Source organism: Ammodytes marinus, assembly GCF_949987685.1.
Source record: "Ammodytes marinus genome assembly, chromosome: 22".
Taxonomy (NCBI): domain Eukaryota; kingdom Metazoa; phylum Chordata; class Actinopteri; order Uranoscopiformes; family Ammodytidae; genus Ammodytes; species Ammodytes marinus.
In genome coordinates, this window is record NC_137226.1 from 18,012,405 (window position 1) to 18,033,249 (window position 20,845).

Consider the following 20,845-nt stretch of genomic DNA (forward strand, 5'->3'; position numbering starts at 1 on the left):
TTTGTCAAAATCAGTGAATATCTCCTCATGATCCGCTACCTGTCTGTACTGTGTGCACACTGAGAACAAATTTGGTGTTAATACAAAACCTAGGCACTGGAAATGGGTATGAGCAAGGGCCCAATGTAGCTAACCACATGTCCCTTTACAGAGCCTAGGCTGTGTATTAACACTGGATTATTTGTCAGCCCACACACACAGTACGGACAGGTAACGGATCATGATAAGATATTAGTGGGTTTTGACAGAAAGTGATTTTGAGAAGAAAGCATTCTCCAGAATGGCTGACTACACCTTTAAACTGTATTACTGAAAGGCTCTGTCCAGAGATTTTTCTGTTGTGATTCAGCTCTTAAAACTCTATTGTCCTGCCACTGTTCACTTGTGGAATAAAACATTCAAAGTTGTTAACCTTAAGATTTCAGTCCTGCTTGATTTGGCGACACTCGTGGTTACAGTGGTAACAGAAAAATTCAATTTAAAACTACAGCAACCAATCACTGGCCAAGAACGACCTCCTTCAAAATAAAAGCTTTCTATATAAAGACAGTGAATACAGAGGCTGATCTAAGGTTACTCTTTTGTGATCTAGGCAATCTGACCCTGCATAGGAAGGGTTGGATTGGACTCCCCCACTAAAAACCAACACCCCACCTCACCGTTTGGTTGTTCTCATTCACACATCAATTGTTTCGATTTCGACTAATTCCACTAAAATTCACCTACCCACACTCTCCACCCCCCGACACACACACACACACACACAGACAGACACACACACACACTCTCTCACACGGACACACACAATGAATTATTCTCACTGATTTGATTTGATTTGATTAAATTTATTTCAGACATATCAAAAAAAAGAAAAATTAAAAGCATGAAAATACAATAAAAAATATGTTCAAATGATTTCACAAAAGAAATCATTAGAAGTTCCAGGTCATTTATGATCATCAGAGGAAAACTTAAACTGTTTCAGAAATAACCAAAAGTTCCTCGTAGTCAATTTAATGTCTCAAAAGTGTGTGTGCATTAAACACTAAATGAGATCCAACAGTTAGAAAGTCTCTCCCTTAAAGACCTACTTCACCGGTGGGAATATGAAGGTGTATTGACCTCTGAGATCCTATGTAGCATAAATGTGCAAAACATTTTAGAAATCGGTTCATCCTAGCCTGAGAAAAAGGCAGAAAGCGTGTTTTATGGTCTCACTGTCTAAACCCTAAATTTTGCAACAGTTGTGATGTCACAATACGCCTTCATATTCCTGGTGAAGTAGGCCTTTTAATGACTGTGTTGATGTGATGAGATGGGACTGTTCTCCAGAGCTCACTGCCTGTCTGTCTCCCTCTCTGCTGGGTGTAGAAGTACATGCAGGAGGCCCGCAGCCTGGGTAAGAACCTACGCCAGCCCAAACTGTCTGACCTGTCCCCAGCTGTCATCGCTCAGACCAACTGGAAGTTTGTGGAGGGCCTGCTCAAGGAGTGTCGCATGAAGGTAAGGAGAAGAACACACACACATGCAAATACAGCCCCGGTAAAAAATTAAGAGACCAGTCTGGATTTTTTCTTAAATCTTCATCTCTACATTACTTATTGCAAAATGCTCTTAATGACGAAAAATGTATTGGAATTTGGTAGAAATTTTGTCAGTAGTTTTATATTATGAAACCAACATGTTCATTCTACTCAAACATATGCCTATACATAGTAAAACGAGAGACACTGAACATTTGAAGTGATCTCTTAAAATTGTGTGTGTGTGTGTGTGTGTGTGTGTGTGTGTGTGTGTGTGTGTGTGTGTGTGTGTGTGTGTGTGTGTGTGTGTGTGTGTGTGTGTGTGTGTGTGTGTGTGTGTGTGTGTGTGTGTGTGTGTGTGTGTGTGTGTGTGTGTGTGTGTGTGTGTGTGTGTGTGTGTGTGTGTGTGTGTGGCTGTGTTCAGACAAAGCGTATGCTGGTGGAGAAGATGGGTCGTGAGGCGGTGGAGCTGGGCCACGGTGAGGCTAACATCACGGGGCTGGAGGAGAACACTCTCATCGCCAGCCTGTGTGATCTACTGGAGAGGATCTGGAGCCATGGGCTGCAGGTCAAACAGGTCAGCACACACACAAACACACTCACTCACTCACTCACTCACTCACTCACTCACTCACTCACTCACTCACTCACTCACTCACTCACTCACTCACTCACTCACTCACTCACTCACTCACTCACTCACTCACTCACACACACACACACACACACACACACACACACACACTCCTTCTTCGTACTTCCATCTTTGTGAGGACACTCATTGACATAATGCATTCCCTAGCCCCCAACCTTAACCATCACAACTAAATGCCTAACCCCAACACTTACACAAACCATACCCTAAAACTGAATTCATACCTGAACCTTGAAACCTAGTGTTAACCCTCAAACAGCCCTTTGAAATGTCCTCACTTTCCAAAAAATGTCCTCACTCTTAAGGTTAAAAGCTGGTGCTCACAAACATGCCTGTACAAGTACACACACACACACACACACACACACTCCACACGATCACACACAAACACATGCTCTACTCTGGCACGTGCATTACAAAAGCCTAAATCACATTTATAATGGAGCAGATATGACGCATGAACAGACTGTGGTATTAAGGACCATATTGAAAATGAAGGCTGAGAGGCTATTGCCCGATAAATCCTTCGTGTGTGTGTGTGTGTGTGTGTGTGTGTGTGTGTGTGTGTGTGTGTGTGTGTGTGTGTGTGTGTGTGTGTGTGTGTGTGTGTGTGTGTGTGTGTGTGTGTGTGTGTGTGTGTGTGTGTGTGTGTGTGTGTTGTGCTTTTGTTTCTCTGACACACACTCCTCTGCCCTCACAGGGGAAGTCGGCCCTGTGGTCCCACCTGCTGCACTACCATGCCAGAGAGGAGAAGATGGAGCAACAGCAGGCAGAGTCACCAGGTAACGCACACACACACACACACACTCAATCACATATACGCACACATACACTCTAACTCACTCACTCATGCACACATACTTAAACTTACACAAACACACACGTACACACACGCTTGCATGCATGCGCACACAACACACACACACACACACACACACTCACTCACTCACTCACTCACTCACTCATGCACACATACTTAAACTTACACAAACACACACGTACACACACACGCTTGCATGCATGCATGCATGCGCACACAACACACACACATTCACAGACAAACACCCATATACATACACACACACATACAGACACACGTGCACACACACACACACACACACACACACACACACACACACGCACACAAACACACACTGCTCACTGTCTAACCCACACCTCAGAGTGTGACCTAGCCTGTTTGTGCTCCACAGGGTCCCAGGTCCCAGAGAGGAGGAAGTCTGACAGTTCAGTAGCCATGCCGTCTCTGCGTGTGTCTCTCATGCAGGATATGAGGTGGGTGCTGCTGTGTGCCTACTGACTGAGAGAGTGTTAACCAAACCTGGTTTACTTATACATTGTAGAAGTATTTAATGCTATAAGTATTCAGTTTGCCTCACGATGAACCCTGTATGCAACACCACTGTGAAGCCTTGTGTTTAAGTGAACCCTTCATCGGGGGTTGGCGAGACCAATCGCTTTAGAAGCACATTTTCTCGGGTCAGAAACTATAGGAATGATCCCTTGTTTTAAAGCTGCAGTGTGTAGAATTTTGGGTTTTATTTCCTCGCAGATTTTGTAGAAAGTAATTATAATATCCATAAGTAAATTTAATTTAGTGCATAATAGCTCAAAAAAAATTTAATTATTATTTTTTCCCCTTAGAAAGGGTCTTATATATGTCCATATTTCTGCATATTTTGGACCAAGGCCTAGTGCCGCCATCTTGGAAGTGTCATAGTTGGAATGTCATCAGGTGCATTGTTTAAAATTTAGAATTGTTCTTGTCCTTGAAGGCCACTGTAGCTTCTGTTATTATTCTAAAGGGTTGGGGTTACCCAGGGAGCGTTGCATTCTAGAACTTTGTAGAACTTACTTGATGATGTCATATTACACACTGCACCTTTAAACCTGCAGTGTGTAGAATTTGGGGTTTTATTTCCTAGCAGATTTTTTAGAAAACAATTATAATATCCATAAGTACGTTTAATTTAGTGCATAATAGCTGATTATTATTTTTTTAATTATAATTTTTTTCCTTAGAAAGGGTCTCATATATGTCCATATTTCTCCATACTTTGGACCAAGGCCTTGTCACCGCCATTTTGGAAGTGTCAGAGTTGGAATGTCATCAGGTGCATTGTTTAAAATTTAGAATTGTTCTTGTCCTTGAAGGCCACTGTAGCTTCTGTTATTATTCGAAAGGGGTGGGGTTACCCAGGGAGCGTTGCATTCTAGAACTTTCTAGAACTTACTTGATGATGTCATATTACACACTGCACCTTTAAATGAACTCTTCACCTCAGGAATGTTGGTTGTCTCTTACTATTGAGTAAATCTACTACCAATGGGACACTGTGGGCTTTGTATCAGTAAACTTTTCACCCAACGTCTATGGTCAAGTAACTGTACTCACCAGAATGTAAATGAGCGAATAAGGGGGATTCTAGAGTTTTGCCTTTGACTATTGTTGGTTATGAGTTATTACATCCTGTATGTTCATGTAGGGGAGTTTTTTGCACCCATTGATGTATGCATAAGCCCTGCTCCTTATTTAGTTCTCTGCTACACCATGTGTGTGTACATGATAACTGACTCACTTGCAAGTTTCAACTAATGTCTCTGCGGATGCTTCTGAAATCTGATTATTTGTGCATTATTTTAAAGAAAACGTACTTATGTTAAAATTAGAAAAGTTACAGTAACAGAGATGTCTGATACGGCTGGCATTAGAAATCAAGAAACATGTCCTCAGATACGCCTGCCTGTAATAAAACACTGCTGCTGTTGGCAAACTCGAAGAACAAATGCCCCTTTGGTTTGTCATTCATAGCTTGCCTTTCTGTCTTCATTACTGTTTAAAGGTGGATATTATGGAATATTCCAGATAGTGCTTAAATAGATTACTTGCACTATAGAATAAATACCTAAAATACATCTTCACCTCATCACTTGATATTGTGGAAAGACTTGAGGCTGTTGGTGGATGATGCCATCTTTAGTAACTATAGCTTCTTGTCCTTGAAGGCCACCGTAGCTTCTGTAAATTCTCCCAAAGGGTAGGGGTTAGCAAGGGAGCATTGACATCTGTAATCCCACCACTAGAGGCCACTAAATAACCTGATATTCCACACTGAGGGGGGGGGGAAGGGTTCTATGTTGTTGTGTGAATGTGTATGACAGCTGTATGTTTGAGGTGGTGGTCGGAGGGAATGTTGGCGCGGAATTGGCAGTCACGCTTCCGTCAGTCTACCCCAGGGCAGCTGTGGCTACTATTGTAGTCTCCCACCACCAGTATGACTGTGTGTGAATGAATGGAACCTGGAACCCTGTAAAGAGCTTTGAGTGTGATTTTAAAAGCGCTACATAAATCCAATCCATTATTGTTGTTGTGCATGGTCTCATGAGCTTGTGTCTTGTGTGTGTCTTGTCCCCTCAGACACATCCAGAGCATGTCAGAGATCAAGACAGACGTGGGGCGAGCGCGGGCCTGGATCCGCCTCTCTCTGGAGAAGAAGCTGCTCTCCCAGCACCTCAAACAGCTGCTCTATAGACAAGGCTTAACCAAGTGAGAGTGCATGTCATCAAGCACACACACACACACAGGCACGCATACACACAGGCACGCACGCACGCACGCACGCACACACACACACACACACACACACACACACACACACACACACACTCTTCATAATTGGACCATTAAATGACTTCCGTTTCCATTTCCTGGGAGACAGCAGCTGTTCTTAAAGGGAAGGAAGTGACCCAGACTTGCATTCACCCAAAACCAACTCATTTGACTTCTGAATCTTGGGAGTCTTTTCTGTTTTGAAAGACAACATGGATGGACATACAGTACTTCAGATACAAACTAAATCTCACCTTTGTGTGGTTTGTCAAAGTGACCCTGTGTTCCAATCCCCATACTCACCTACTATTGAGTATGCCAGAAAAAGATTTAGGATATCCTAATACATGCAAATCAATTGCAGTATGCTGAAAATACATAAATGCCCCACTAACTCCAATAGCATTTTGGTGTATTATTAAACTTTTCTGTACTTTAGTATGTAGTATAGTAAAAAGAAAGAGTATGTGATTTGGAACGCAGGGTTAATCATCTCACCTTTGTGTGGTTTGTCAAAGTGAGTCTTTAAAGTGGTAGAATGTGCTCACTGCTGCCCCCTGTCTGCATATGCAACAAGCACATTTAGACTGCCTTCCAAATAAACACTTGGAACAGGTCACAAAAAGGTGAGATTCATGGTTTGTAAGAAAAGTTAGATATGGGAAAAATAGGATGTGGATAAAAATGATCTTACAGACATATATTATGCTTAGCCTGCAAGCAAAGTTATTACAGAAATGACATTTATGAAGACCTTGCAATATTCCAGTTTAAATGTGTAATTACAAAAAAGAAAGGGAGAAAGATAAGTCAGTCTTGGTCGTTAACTCATAATGCATGGCTAAACCAACGTGTGTGTGTGTGTGTGTGTGTGTGTGTGTGTGTGTGTGTGTGTGTGTGTGTGTGTGTGTGTGTGTGTGTGTGTGTGTGTGTGTGTGTGTGTGTGTGTGTGTGTGTGTGTGTGTGTGTGTGTGTGTGTGTGTGTGTGTGTGTGTGTGTGTGTGTGTGTGTGTGTGTGTGTGTGTGTGTGTGTGTGTGTGTGTGTGTGTGTGTGTAGGAAGCTGTACAAGCGCTACGCCTTCCTACGCTGTGAGGAAGAGAAGGAGCAGTTCCTCTTCCACCTTCTCTCTCTCAACACAGTGGACTACTTCTGCTTCACCAGCGTCTTCACCACCATCAGTAAGTTCTCCCTCTAGACTGTCACTGGGTTCCAAATCGCATACTATCTACTATTTAGTATGGTAGAAAAAAAGATTTAGGATGTCCCGATTCTTGTGGCCAGATTTAGGATGGTTAGAAAGACCCGGATGGGGGCGCCCTTAGCTCAGTTGGTAGGGCGTCCCCCCCCCCCTAGCAGCAGACCCGGATTCGATTCCCGCCCGCGGTCGTTCTCTGCATGTCACTCCCCTCTCTGCCCCATTTCACCTCTGTCTCTCTGCACTGTCAATAAAGCATAAACATGCCAAAAATTATCTTTAAAAAAAAAGAAGAAAGACCCGGATGTCTATTACCTCCGGCCAAGATTTTTTAGTATTTAAAACAGCATCCTACTTGGGCGATTCTGACCCATAATCCAGTGCGAACCTGAAGTGACGTCACATCAACGGAGCCCTCCGTATCAAAACAAACGGGGATGAGACGGATATAAAAGCAAGAGGCAAGATCAAGACGAAATGTTATGATGAAATAAATAAGTACAAGTATGTCCCAATTGTATGCCTACTGCATCCTAACTAGATTATTTTTATTGTCAGATGTAGTATGTAGAATAGAAAAAAGAAAGTGTGTGTACAGTGGTGGTGATGGGAAGCCTTTTGTTTCAGTGAATCAGTGAAGTAATATAATTCCAAATCAGATAAAGGGTTTTTTTTACTGGGAGTGTTTTCTAAGCCGAGCTAAGTGCAGGGTGTCGTACTGTATGGAATGTAAAGCCCACTGAGGCAAATGTCTATTTGTGATATTGGGCTATACAAATAAAACTGATTTGATTTGATTTGATAACCTTAACCTAATAACGTGTTGTGTTTCCCCCTGCAGTGATCCCATACAGAGTGGTCATCCTGCCCATCAAGAAGCTGAGCAACACCATGACCACCTCCAACCCCTGGGTGTGTGTGTCCGGAGAGCTGGGGGACTCTGGCATCATGCAGACCCCCAAGAACGTCCTGGAGATGAGCTTCGACGTGAGTATACACAGTGTGACCTTCTTTGACCTGTCACTAACCCAGCATGCATCAAGCTCACTGGGGGTGGCATTTGTGTTGTGTTGTGAACGGAAGAGTGAAAGGGCCACAGGAGCGAGAGAAAATAATGAGAAGAGGATAGTTGACAAGATATTGACAGATTCGACCGTCCAGGATCAAGACAAAGGGTGCATCTTTGCTATCGTGATGAGGCAGACAATGAGCTATACAGTCTGGCTATACAACCTCATTTTGACTGAAAGTAGACGCCCACTAAGCTAACCTAATAACATTGCTCTCTATGTGCAGCGGGCTGTGAGACGAGAGCACAGGGACCGTCTACAAAGGGAAACACAACTGAGAGGAAAATATTCAATCCCTTCACTCTGATACAGTGCAGCGCAGTTATTAGTGGAGCTTGGGTGATGTCTGCTTTCAGTCAAAGTTTGGTTGGAGGACACTATCTGCCTTATGATGATAGCAAAGATGCATTGTTTGGGTCTTTATAACATTTTCATTCATTAAAGGTTCAGTAAGCGAATGGTACTTTTTTAGCTAAGTTCCTGTCAGTGACTGCAGTTAGCAGTCCCTACGTCACCACATTAACACACTGCGGTCTTCAAGCAGCGAGTCATCTAGCGTCATCTCAGATATATGCGATACAACATGATTAAAATCATCAAAACAGACATTGGGAAGGATTTTTTACCTGCTCCGCCATTATAGGCGCATAAACATTCACCCCTCTGTCGCTCTCTGCGCGTGCACCGGCAGTGAGACGGGTGCCGGTTTGTAGCGTTCTCTCTTCTGATTGGATATCAGGTTGTGGGTTACACGAAAAGTTTATTCGCCGATTACATGCAGAGCGGATGACCTGTGTTATGTAGCGCACACACTATAAAAGTGATCACTGTATGAATAAAGAGCGATTTAACACGTATATTAACATAAATGTATCGCTCACTTCACCTTTAACATTTCACCTTAAATCTTGAAGCACATAATGAAAACAACACTCTTCCTCCTCGTTTCTTCTCTCTCCTGATGGCCCTAATACTCTTGCTAGGTGTTGTGTACAGTTTGGGTGTCGTGGGGTTTGTGTGTGTCAGGCAGTGGGCATGGTCTTCAGTTTCACCCCCCTCTGTTAGGCCTTTCACACCGCCGCAAAATCGGAGCTAGTTCTGGGCTTGTTCGGAGTTAGAGCCAGTGTTTTGGTTTCACACCGCCAGAGAGCCTGCTCCGGGCCGTAAAAACCGGGGGAACTCATACCCCAGGATTGAGCAGGGTTTGATAAGAACTGCTTGCGCGAACGGTTGGGGGAGGGATTATCCTGACCAACCAGAGCAACTCAAACCTCATGCCCGCCATATTTAAAAACACCGCTACTACGAGACGTAAACATAACATAATTACCGAACGTAGCGATCAAATTGACCGGCGAGAATACGCTGTATGGGTCCTGTTTGCTTAAGAAAGCAAAGCGAGAGCCAACAAGTGTAAAAATAAGACGTATTCGCCGCTGTTGTTGTGCTTAAAGCTAGCGGTAGCTTTAGCGTTAGCCACAAGAGCAGCGGCGTCGGGTGACGTACACACACGTTTACAGTGACGTCATGACGTTGCTCTCTTGCCGGCTCCATGGCTGTCTCCGGTCGATGTGAAACCAACCGGTTCATAACTGGGATAAGGCTGTAACCAGTTTTGAACTGACCCCAACACCAGCCTGGAACTGACTCTTGGTTCATTTTGGTGTGAAAGGCCTATGTGTCCCTCATTCACTGCATGCCTGCAAACTAAAGGAACTACTGATCATTTAGCTTCATTAAAGGGGAAGTCCAATTTATTACAAGGTGGATCGTATGAAGCAAATACTGTACAGTACTACACACACACACACACACACACACACACACACACACACACACACACACATATAGATACAAAAATTACACAATACTCTCTCACTGGTTGGTTCCCATGGACTTGACCTGACCAAAACCACAGTAATAAGTAGAACATTGAGATAAAGTGGAATGTCCTTCTATACATAAATTAGATATATATGACATGAGAAATGGGAAGACAGGAGAGGATGTCTCATCAACTTTAAATGAATCAAAATGTACAATATGTAACAACTTCAACAACTCAATGTGGTATCACATTAAGATGATACACTGACTGCATTGCGGCTTTTAATGTGTAGGAGTAGAGCCAGTTTCCTGTAATGGGCATTCTAGAGAAAATATGTGTGTGTTTCTGGGGTGGAAGCCAAGTTGGGCCACAGTGACCATGAAGTTGAGATAACCCAGCAGCTGTGTGTGGGGGTGGAGAGAGCTAGACGGTGATACTTTTTATATATAGAGAGAGGGACGGTGATAAGCACGGGGCTTTTCCGATGTTGCTTCTAACCCTCGTAGGACTGTCTGTGTGTAGCCGTGCATGCTATCTGCTAGCTCTGAGTGAGTATCATTCTCTTATTCAACTGTAATAAAGTACCCCCCCCCCCCCCCCAGTTCACACTCGTACTTGAATTGTATCGGCTTATTCCACCACAAATGTATGTTATCAAAATGTATATAAAAACAATTCAAATAAATGTCATTTTGAAAACACAATAGTGCATTAATGTTAAACTATACTAGGTCAGTGTGGCTGTAGTTGTTAGTACATACACACTCTGGATAGTATTCAAATCACTGCCCCTCACCTTCCAGACATAAACCCATTACCAACAGAGCTTCAGCCCTCCTGCCTGTCCCCCCTAACACTGCATGTCTGTCCATGTTTGCACTGCTCATGTTTTTTTTTTTTTTTTTTTTTTCAGTTTGCGTGTTAACTGTTTGCTGATAACTGTTATTTTGTCCATGACATCACCACGCCACCATTTGTGTTTGTCCATCCGTTTGTGTCTCTTAACACGTTGTTTCCATCTCCCTCAGTCTGCTTTCAGGGTGCACACACACATCTGCGCCTTGTTCAAGGTTAGAAGGAAAGCCCCCCCCTGCTCCCATTTCATCCATCTCCCACCCTCTCCCCTGTGTCTCTGTTCAAATGCTTCTTGTTTAAGTTGTCATGTTGCTTTTTTTCACGTTACACATTGTTGTCCTGCAGTCAGCCTGTTTTCAAAGGCAGGGTAAACGATTCTGGTTGACAAATCACTTTTTATCAAAATCAGTGAATATCTCCTCACAATCTGCTACCTGTCTGTACTGTGTGCGCGCTGAAAATAAATGAAGTGTTAATACACAGCCTAGGCTCTGTAAACTGGTATCCAAACAAAGGGAATGTAAACAAAGCGGGTGAGGAGATATTCATTGATTTTGACAAAATGTGATCAATGTCAACGAACATTCTCCAAAATCGCTTAGCCCACCTTTAACTTTGGATTGTTCTCCCACTAGAAAAGTGTGTAATGCGGCTACAGTCACACCCTTGGACGTAGATGCCGCTCTTAGTATATTTCATAGCTGCCCTGTGATTATTAGCACTGCCTAAAGCTACGGAGAGAATTGGATTAGAGATGAATGTTTAATGTAGCCTAAATGTTATGAGTGTGGAAATTTCCACCCCGGTGCATGCTGGGAGAGCATCATTATAAAGGATTATGGTTTTAATTCAACTCATTCCATGATTTAAGCAAAAAAAACTAATTGGAAAAAATCGTATTAACATAATTATATTTAAGGTAATTATCTGGAAGCTGTATTAAGTTTAACTGCACTAACTCCCAAATACAGTCCGGGAGAACCATTTTAAAATTTAAACTCTATATTGATTCATGGAAATTCTCTAACTGCTGATATTTCTTATTAAGAAATTGTTAGAAAAATATTTTTGCTTTACTCAAAGACATTAATAGTCCAACAGAGACACTTATAAAGTGAGTGTCCACTTCATGTCTTCCATACAGTAGCTTATAACCAACCTGGAGGTCGTCCCTTTATGTTGACTGAAGGGCACCAACGCTAACAACAGCACCTGTAATCGTGCTCTAGGTCTTTCTACACTTATGGAGTGTACAAAAGTAGAATTTGATTGCAGAGTGATACATTGAATATCTGTTGTGTGTGTGTGTGTGTGTGTGTGTGTGTGTGTGTGTGTGTGTGTGTGTGTGTGTGTGTGTGTGTGTGTGTGTGTGTAGTGTCAGAACCTGGGGAAGCTGACCACGGTGCAGCTGGGTCATGATAACGCGGGGCTGCTGGCTAAATGGCTGGTGGACTGTGTCATGGTGCGCAACGAGATCACAGGACACACATACAGGTGAGGGAGCTGCTCAGTCACTCCACATCTAAAACAACTATTGGATTGATGGCGAGGACATTTCAGTGCTACTGACTTCTCCTCTAGCACCATCATGGTGGGGACATGTTCTGGTTCATATCATTATTATTATTATTGTTATTGTTATTGCATGGCTTGCCGTGGAACTACATTCCTTTGCAAAGCAGAGTTACATCTGCTGAACTCATAGCTCTCTGCTGGGTCGGCCTTCTCACTGCCAGACTCTCTCCATTCTCAGGGGAAGTTTTTAACACACTCCGATCACTGTCAAAGCCGAAGTCTAGCATCAAGAGATATTCATTTTACAAACTGACCAACAATATAAATTCCTCAGTAATATGGCTCTTCATAAATAGGGCGGAATGCAGTCATTCTACAGCAGTTATAGCAAAATCTATTAACGCACGAACATCAGCCTACGTAATAGATGTTCAGGGTTGGAATAGTGAGACAAAACAAACATTACATTTACGCGACCTAGTCTCCAGTACATACTATCTTAGTTTTAACAACCTGACTTTCTCTTACACAAGACTAAGGTCAGACAATGTTTGGTCTATTGTATGAAGATTCACAATTTAGGACTATACACTATAGTATAAATATATTTCATATATTCACACAATATTCATTTCCATAACACCCTCCCCCCTCGCCCCCCACCCCCCAGGTTCCCCTGCGGTCGCTGGCTGGGTAAAGGTGTGGATGACGGCAGCTTGGAGCGGGTCCTGATAGGAGAGCTGCTGCTGCCCACTGGAGAGGAGGATTGTGGGAAAAGCTGCCGTACACCCCCACTGCAACGCTCGCCATCCCAGAGCAGACGCATCAGCATCACCGCCATGTCTGCACGAGGATACAGTCAGTACATCTCATCCATACACTGTGTATAAGGGCTCCCCTCAGTCATATACAGCCCGATATGAAACATACTGAGGTCATGCATAAAAGGGCTGAAAGATTTGACCTCTAGTCGCCTTAGTATTATATCAAAATCCCTGTATAAATGAAAGTCAACTCCCCAATGTCTAACTTTTGTCTGTATGTAAAGCCTACTGTTTCAATATGGAGATCCAGAGGGAGCAAATTGTACATCTTAAAAAAAGCTATTTTAATGTTGTTCATTAAATAAGTATGTACTATTAAACTCAAGGTACAATCCCCATAATAAAATGGATTAATCATTTATCAAAAGATCAATCATTTGTTGAAGCTTTCTGTAACTGCTGAACGAATGAATGTGTTTCAAAATTGATTGCTAAAAAAAGATGGAGAATCACTGAATCCTTTCCTTTATAAGTGGACAATGAGTCTATAAACGCTGGGATAAACCTGCATAATACCCACTTTGTATAAGTGCATTATTGTAAAATTCTAACTTCCTCTAGTCTAGGTCCTAAAATAAACACATTTCCAGGAAAAAAAACACAATCCAAGGACATACTGTATTATCAGTGTCCTTAAAGCTGGGGTGGAGGATTTGGGGAGAAAATGGCAGTTGGGATAGAGATTAGAATCCAAATACCTCAACCGCTCCACTTGTTCTCTTTGGTCCCTCCCCTATGGTCCCTCCCTGACACGCTCTACACCAACAAAGTTGTGCCAAAGTGAATGGACAGTCCCAACAGCCAATAAGAACAGAGAATCGGAACCTCGCTCTTGATTGGTCAAAGTGTCAGCTCATGTTAACTTTGACCAATCAGAAATCATATACCCCAGCTTTAAAGTAGCTACGAGGAACTCTTAAATATTTCTGAAACGGTCTCATCTGTGCCTTGTTTAACAGTATGATATAGCGGTTAGGTGACGCTCATAATGTTGTGTATTTGGTGAAAAAACGACTTGTCTGTACTGATAGAATGGTATTGACACAGACCTTCTCCTCATTCCAGAGCCGACCTCAGCACAGATACAGGAGGCTGTCGGGGACGCTGTCACCAACATCATGAAACACTTCCACAAGCCAGAGAAAGAGGTGAGCCACAGTCAGTGCGTTTACATGCAGACTCATAATCGGGTAAATAAACGAATAAGACTTCAACAGGACTTGTAAAATGCTTGTAAACACCTTTATCCGATCTACTTTGCACACAAATCGGCACATTAACGGACACGCGAAGTCGGATAAGAACACCTAGATAACTCGTTCATAGTCGGCATTCTACCTGCATGTATACAGGGATCGAATATTGCATATCGGAGTTTGCGTTCTGCGCTTGCTCGAGAATCCCTGCGAAGGATTTCACAAGGAAGTGGAAGGAGATGACGTAATAAATAGTAGTGTTGTTGCCGGAAAGGAACCGGACGTGGCTCTATAACCACTTGTTGAAAGGGCTACAATGCCACCTAGCGTAGCGGAGTCAGCCATGCTCCGGACATTTATCGAATATTTGAAAGGCTCATGTATACTCAGACAAGTGACGCGGTCCGTTCGAGTGGTAAAATCGGTATATGTCTTAATCCAATCTAGTTGCCCCATGGAAACGCACTGAGTGTCTGTTTGACAATAATACACTCTGGTTCACATCACTAGACCGTGTCAAATGAATTCCTCCATCCGCTTATCATTGTAATCTGGTTACTGGGCTTTTACGACTGCTCCAATGGCATTACATGTCTCAGGCTGCTTTATGGAGCACACTGTAAGTACTGTCTGTCAAGAGGAGTGTTAGGGAGAGAATAAAGAGTGGAGGCTGATCATCAATGGTGACCTGAATAGACCACACTGCTGTATTTAATCAGGGCTTTCTCCTCAGAGGGCTGCATGGAATGAAACACTCAAAACTATGGAAATATGCCACAAAGCAAAGACATCTAATACTGAAAGACTATGTAACGATGTGTCGTCTCCATTAAGATTGTGTTCTTTACCAGTTCAAACTGTAGGATCACGTTTGGGGACTGTCCATGTTTCAAAGGTTGATCAGTTTCTTCTAAGTGGCAAAATAAGGAGAACATTCTGTCTGTTCAATTCAATTCAGTTTATTTAAGAAGGGGACACATAATAATAAAACACATGATCATAGATAGCTTAAAAATGCCAGAATCAGCAAAAAAGGCAATTTTTCCATCTGTAGTCCCCCTGACATCAATGTTAAAAGAAAATACCGTAATTTTCGGACTATAAGCCGTGCCTTTTTCCCCATTTTTGGACGCTGCGGCTTATAATAATATAATAATTACATAGCACAGTATATGTTCTGTAGCTAGTTACTATTGCACTAAATGGTAACACTTGAATATGTTATGCAACTTGTTTGTTGAAATGTTAATAAATGGGAGCTTCCTCAAGCAGCCATCTCTTTCCCGACAATCCCCTCTGTGCACGAACTCTTACATATGGTAATTAAACATTAAAACACCTGCGGCTTACAGTATAGTCCAGTGCGGCTTATAGTGCGGAAAATACGGTACAATCAAACCAGATAAAAAAAACAACAACATAAACAAAACCCCATAGACAAAACAGGGCATCACAGAACAAACAGAACTGACTTCATTTCCTATATTTCAGCATTTATGTTTTTCTGTGTGTGTCGTGTGTGTGTGTGCAGAGAGGCAGCCTGACTGTCCTGCTGTGTGGAGAGAGCAGCTTGGTTTCAGCTCTGGAGCACATCTTCCACCACGGCTTCAAGTCGGCCCGCCTCTTCCAGAAGACGGTGTTCGTCTGGGACTTTGTGGGTGAGTGTGTGGAGCCACGGCGCCATCTGCTGCTCAATACAATGAACTATTTCAATTACCCTCCAAAAAGTACCCTACGTTCCAATCCCCATACTATATACTATTTAGTATGCCAGAAAAAGATTTAGGATGTTCCAATACATGCACGTCAATTGTAGTATGCTGAAAATACATAAATTCCCCACTAACTAACAATTGCGTTAGCAGTATTCTTTCTCTCCTGTGGCCCTAAAACTCTTCTGTACTTTAGTATATAGTGTAGTAAAAAGAAAAAGTATGTGATTTGGAACGCAGGGGTAGTTTTTGGAAATGCCTCATGGTGATCCATTTACCATTTACCATTATAGTTTGTTTAGCTGGTGAACCACAGTTTGAAATAAGTTTGCAACACATTTTCTGAGTGTGTATTGTATCCGTGCCCTCCCTCTACAGAGAAGGCTGTGGCCTACATGGAGTCAGCTGACCAGATGGGAGACCTCCAGGAGACGGCTGAGCCCGGGGGCATGACCTGTCAATCACTCTGTCACTACGTCAACGCCATCAACTCCACACACAGGAACATCGGCAAGGACGGCAAGTTCCAGCTGCTAGTCTGCCTCGGAGCCAGGTCAGTTTGAGGGAAATACACCTTGGACATGTCTGCTTTACAGTTCTGTTATGTAGAGGCGACATCATAAAAATATACATAGTATACATCCTCATATATTTAGTTTAGTTTAGTTTATTTCAATCGCATATTTTATTTCAATTAGTGCACTAAGTCTCTAAATTTTAAGTGCGTTTGAGTTTCATTTAGTCATAAGCAAGTGATGCACAGCTGTACATTTATCTTCCTTTCCGACGATCTTAGACAGGACTGTGATTCTTGTAGTAGTTTTAAAAAATAAAACTCAGAGAAAAATAGTGTTCACTCGGAAATAAGTCTGAAACTTCAGAGTCTGATCAGAAAAACATATCAAAAGTTGTGCTCTTGACTAAAGCAGTGAACATACTGTAGGCATTCCACTGATTGCCCATACATGATGATAGCACTCTTACTACCACATACTGTATGTAGAAACGTCAGCTCACTTTGCCCCCCCCCCCCCCCCACACAGAGACCGGCTGCTGCCCCAGTGGCTCCCCCTGCTGGTGGAATGCCCGCTGATCCTGCGCATGTACGAGGACACGGCCCTGCTGAGAGACCGCACCACTGTCAACGGGCTGATCGGAGCCCTGGAGACCCTGCACCACTTCCCCATCACACTGGAGGCCTCGCTGGTCAAAGGGATCGACCTCTAGCCTCCACAGGGTCTGCTACTGGGGCCTCTACCGTTACCTCCCCCCACCTGCTCTTCTGCACCTTGAAGCCCATTGGTTCCTGGAATTGAACTCATGACCGAGGCAAGGAGGAAGTGAGGAGCAAGAGAATGAAAACTGTTCAAGTGGGAGTTGGTTGCCAAAGCCCAACTAAGAGTTCCACTGCTTCATGGGAGAAGTCTGGGGCTTTGGATGGACCATCGGCTTGGCATGCAGTATTATTAGACCCAACCTGGGGCTTTGAAAGAGCCGTTTATTTGAGTTACAAGCACTGCTTAATCACGTTCTACTTGATTGACTAGAAATCCCAGTACTTTACATTACTATCTACGATTTTTCAAAAAAAACATGCCATTCATTTTCAAGTTAATTCACTTCCGGACTTACCAAGCAGCCATTACTTTTTTTAATTACACTAAAAAATCTGCTGGAATCAATTTTAAGTCTGCTATAAAGAAATGATCCATTTTAGCATTTTCAAACAATTTTTCTTATTGCCGGAAAATATTTGATTAATGAACTGAGAGAGAGCTGCTTGGAAGGAGTCTAAAAACGGAAACAATATATGGAGATAAACGGGGTGATCATTTTCAAAACCACTGGTTTGGCTGTATAACATTTCGTAAGCAGTAACAGTGTGTGTAGGCTAGTCCTCCTTCAGTAGGTACAACCAGATAACCTGTGAAATCTCTTTCCCCGCCTGCTACTGGCCGTTACAAGAGCCACCATCCCTACACCTTAGTTAGCTTTTAGCATTAGCAAGCATGCCTATGAGATGTGATGGAGCAACCACTAACGCACCGCAATGAAGACTAATGGTGACGGTGACTCTCATGACGTGTTGAGGAGGCCACCAGCTCCACCAGTTTGAATTCCCTGGACTAGTTTTTTTTTGTGCATTTCTTCTGCTTTTCGTCTGTGGAAGGACACAAGCTGTGATGTGGCTCAGAGTCAGGAGCCAACTTGTGGCTGCATGGACATTCCTACCAAACGACAGGCATCCACCTGCCTCTTTAAAATGCTGTGTCTTTAAAGTGTGTGTGTGTGTGTGTGTGTGTGCGTGTGTGTGTGCGTGTGTGTGTGCGTGCGTGTCTCTTTGGCCCCCGTTTTATTTGTATTGTATATAGTTTTCAAAGGGATCTACGGATTGCTGTAGTGTACTCTGCCACACTGTGTGTGTGTGTGTGTGTCCTGTAAGAGTGTGTGTGATTTGTGTATACCTCACGTTTTAATTTATCATTTCTGAACAGTTTGCCAATATTTCCACTTCAATAACAGCTCGAAATAATCTGAGCTCAAGGGCCACTCAGTAGCATTTTTTTGGAGCTGTCGATCATATTAAGTTTGCTCAGTTGCCGTGGAGCTGACATCAGGTGACTTGTAATTAGGGAGGGACCATTGTGACCGAGTGCTTTGGCAAAGTTAACGGACCTTTTTAAATGAAGATTATTTTTTTCAAACTACTCCAAGGTCAGGTATGAACTTTTAGCAAAATGTTCCTTACTCTAAATGAATGTGGTTTAACACTGGAGTAGTTTGCAAGGGAATTAGCCACTTAGCCACAGTTTGGTGACTTATGGAAATAACAAAAAGTTCCAGGTCATAAATATAACTTAACTAGAAGGTCATGAATTATTGTATTTAAATGTACTTCCTGCTAGATGAATACCACATAATTGTTCCTTTTAAAATCAGAATTCATTTGTTGGGGACTGTTTTCAGCGAGGGATTAATACACAATTCGCTCCAAATTGGGCCTAATAAGTGTGTTATCCTTATCTATTTTATCTGACTATTATTTGAGTCTTTCCATTGGATTTGTTGACAAGGAAAAATACAGAATATTAGATATTAGCCTTGTCATTTTAATGATTTTAGCATTCTTTTTGTGATCAGTGTGGGTAGGTCATAAGGTAGCTGTTCAAAAACTCCCATGTGACATAAATGCAACGTGAACTCTGTTTGACCAAGAAAGGAAGGAAAAAGGTCTTATTTGACATTTTCAAAGAATTTAATTCAACCCCCCACCTCCTCCAAACAAATGTTATATAGGGTAAGACAACCGGAGACCAACTGCACTTTTTATTTCTACTGAAGCAACAGCCTACATCGATGGGTGAAAGCTCTGATCAATATTTTTTTTCTTCCGACGGATTATCGTTCCCCCCCCTTGGACTTTTTTGCTGCATGGGGGAATTTGCCACTGTTGCCACTTACCGCCGTCTAAATCCTTTCTGAGAAATGGTGTAAATATTGTCACTAGTGCATGTTGTTGGACATTTTTAGACTGAGCCGTATTTATTGTGACCTCCACTGATGAAATCTAGTTTTAAAACATTTTTTTTTTTTGAGAAGACAACAAATGGGGCCCATCTTTAGCCATCCCAGTTTCCCTATAGTATTTTTCTTGTTGTTGCTGTTTCTAGTATTGAGTCTATGAAGGACAAATTGTTGCCTGTCATGGTTTGATTTGAATGTCTAGCATTTCATTTCATTTAATGTATTTATTAATTTAGTATTAATCCGAGGGCAGGCTGACAGCAGCGCTCGTGTTTTTAGGGGTTGATGAAGCCTGTGGAATAACTGGAAATATAATAATGTCTTTAAATGCAGTTTTTTTTTTAATTGATGTGTTATGATCATGTCTGTACCCTCTGTGTTTCCTGATGCCTCACCCAAGGACTATCCACAGCTCCAAAGCACAATAACAGAATCCTCTGTCTCCTGTGTGTGTGTGTGTGTAGAAACGATTTGCTGTCAGCGGCAGGGCAGACTTCTGCAGGAGGATAATATGCATTGTGTGGACGATTTGAGGTTCCTCTTTAGAACTACTGCAACACTTTGCTTACTGGGTGGATTTGTTACATGGACATGTTGATGTGTGGCGGTTGGTATTAACCCAGAGTGGATCTGCTCAAACAGGAAAACAGGGAGTATACTACCAACAGTCTTCATGGCAGCGGTGGCTGTGTGTCCTGCTTAGGGCAAAAAAAAGAACTCCACCGGTCTGCTCTGATATTTATTATGCCTATTTCAATAAAAGAAAACACCCAGCGTGTTAAAAGTGCCGGATGTGTTTGTGGATGTCAATCAACTACACTACAGCTGTGTCAATGTATTAGAAATATTAGAAATATTGAATGGTGCGACAAGAGGCAAAATAAGATTTATTTAGATTTTATAAAAGCAGTATTAATAAAACTATGCAGTAAAATATCATGCAGGAATTTAGTGGTAGCCTATTCAGCGTTATCTTTAAACCTCCTACAAGGAACTTTTAAATGTTAATGAAATGGTCTAATTTTTCATCTGAGGATCATAAATGACCTGTAGGCCTAACAGCAAACGAGACTATCAGTGAAAATAATTATATTTTTATATAGTTATTATTAATGCCTTTGCACGGGTCAGATTTTTCAAACAAAACCATCGTCATATTACCGTTATTAATCTGAAAAAAAAAATCTGAAGTTTAATTTGGAAGAGTTGCAACATGCAAATGTCACCCATTTGGTGGAATGGCCCGATATCTACCTACAATAACCAAAGGAAAACTGACGTATTCCTCCGAGGATTCGATTCTGAACAGCCGTACAGT

At 42.3% G+C, this 20,845-nt stretch overlaps 1 protein-coding gene across 2 annotated transcripts in view; it reads left to right on the forward strand.

The window, feature by feature from the left end:
• Nucleotides 1–20,230, forward strand: part of dennd5b (DENN/MADD domain containing 5B) — an 82,912-nt gene extending 62,682 nt beyond the window's left edge. For both annotated transcript variants that reach the window (XM_080051247.1, XM_080051248.1), the window contains 13 exons: nucleotides 1,372–1,503; nucleotides 1,948–2,100; nucleotides 2,879–2,960; nucleotides 3,390–3,471; nucleotides 5,615–5,743; nucleotides 6,864–6,985; nucleotides 7,844–7,989; nucleotides 12,131–12,249; nucleotides 12,941–13,128; nucleotides 14,160–14,242; nucleotides 15,822–15,948; nucleotides 16,381–16,555; nucleotides 17,046–20,230. In XM_080051247.1, the coding sequence (XP_079907373.1) occupies nucleotides 1,372–1,503; nucleotides 1,948–2,100; nucleotides 2,879–2,960; nucleotides 3,390–3,471; nucleotides 5,615–5,743; nucleotides 6,864–6,985; nucleotides 7,844–7,989; nucleotides 12,131–12,249; nucleotides 12,941–13,128; nucleotides 14,160–14,242; nucleotides 15,822–15,948; nucleotides 16,381–16,555; nucleotides 17,046–17,229 (1,722 nt within the window). In that variant the 3' untranslated portion in view covers nucleotides 17,230–20,230. The remainder of the gene's footprint in view (nucleotides 1–1,371; nucleotides 1,504–1,947; nucleotides 2,101–2,878; nucleotides 2,961–3,389; nucleotides 3,472–5,614; nucleotides 5,744–6,863; nucleotides 6,986–7,843; nucleotides 7,990–12,130; nucleotides 12,250–12,940; nucleotides 13,129–14,159; nucleotides 14,243–15,821; nucleotides 15,949–16,380; nucleotides 16,556–17,045) is intronic.
• The last annotated feature ends 615 nt before the right edge of the window (nucleotides 20,231–20,845 follow it).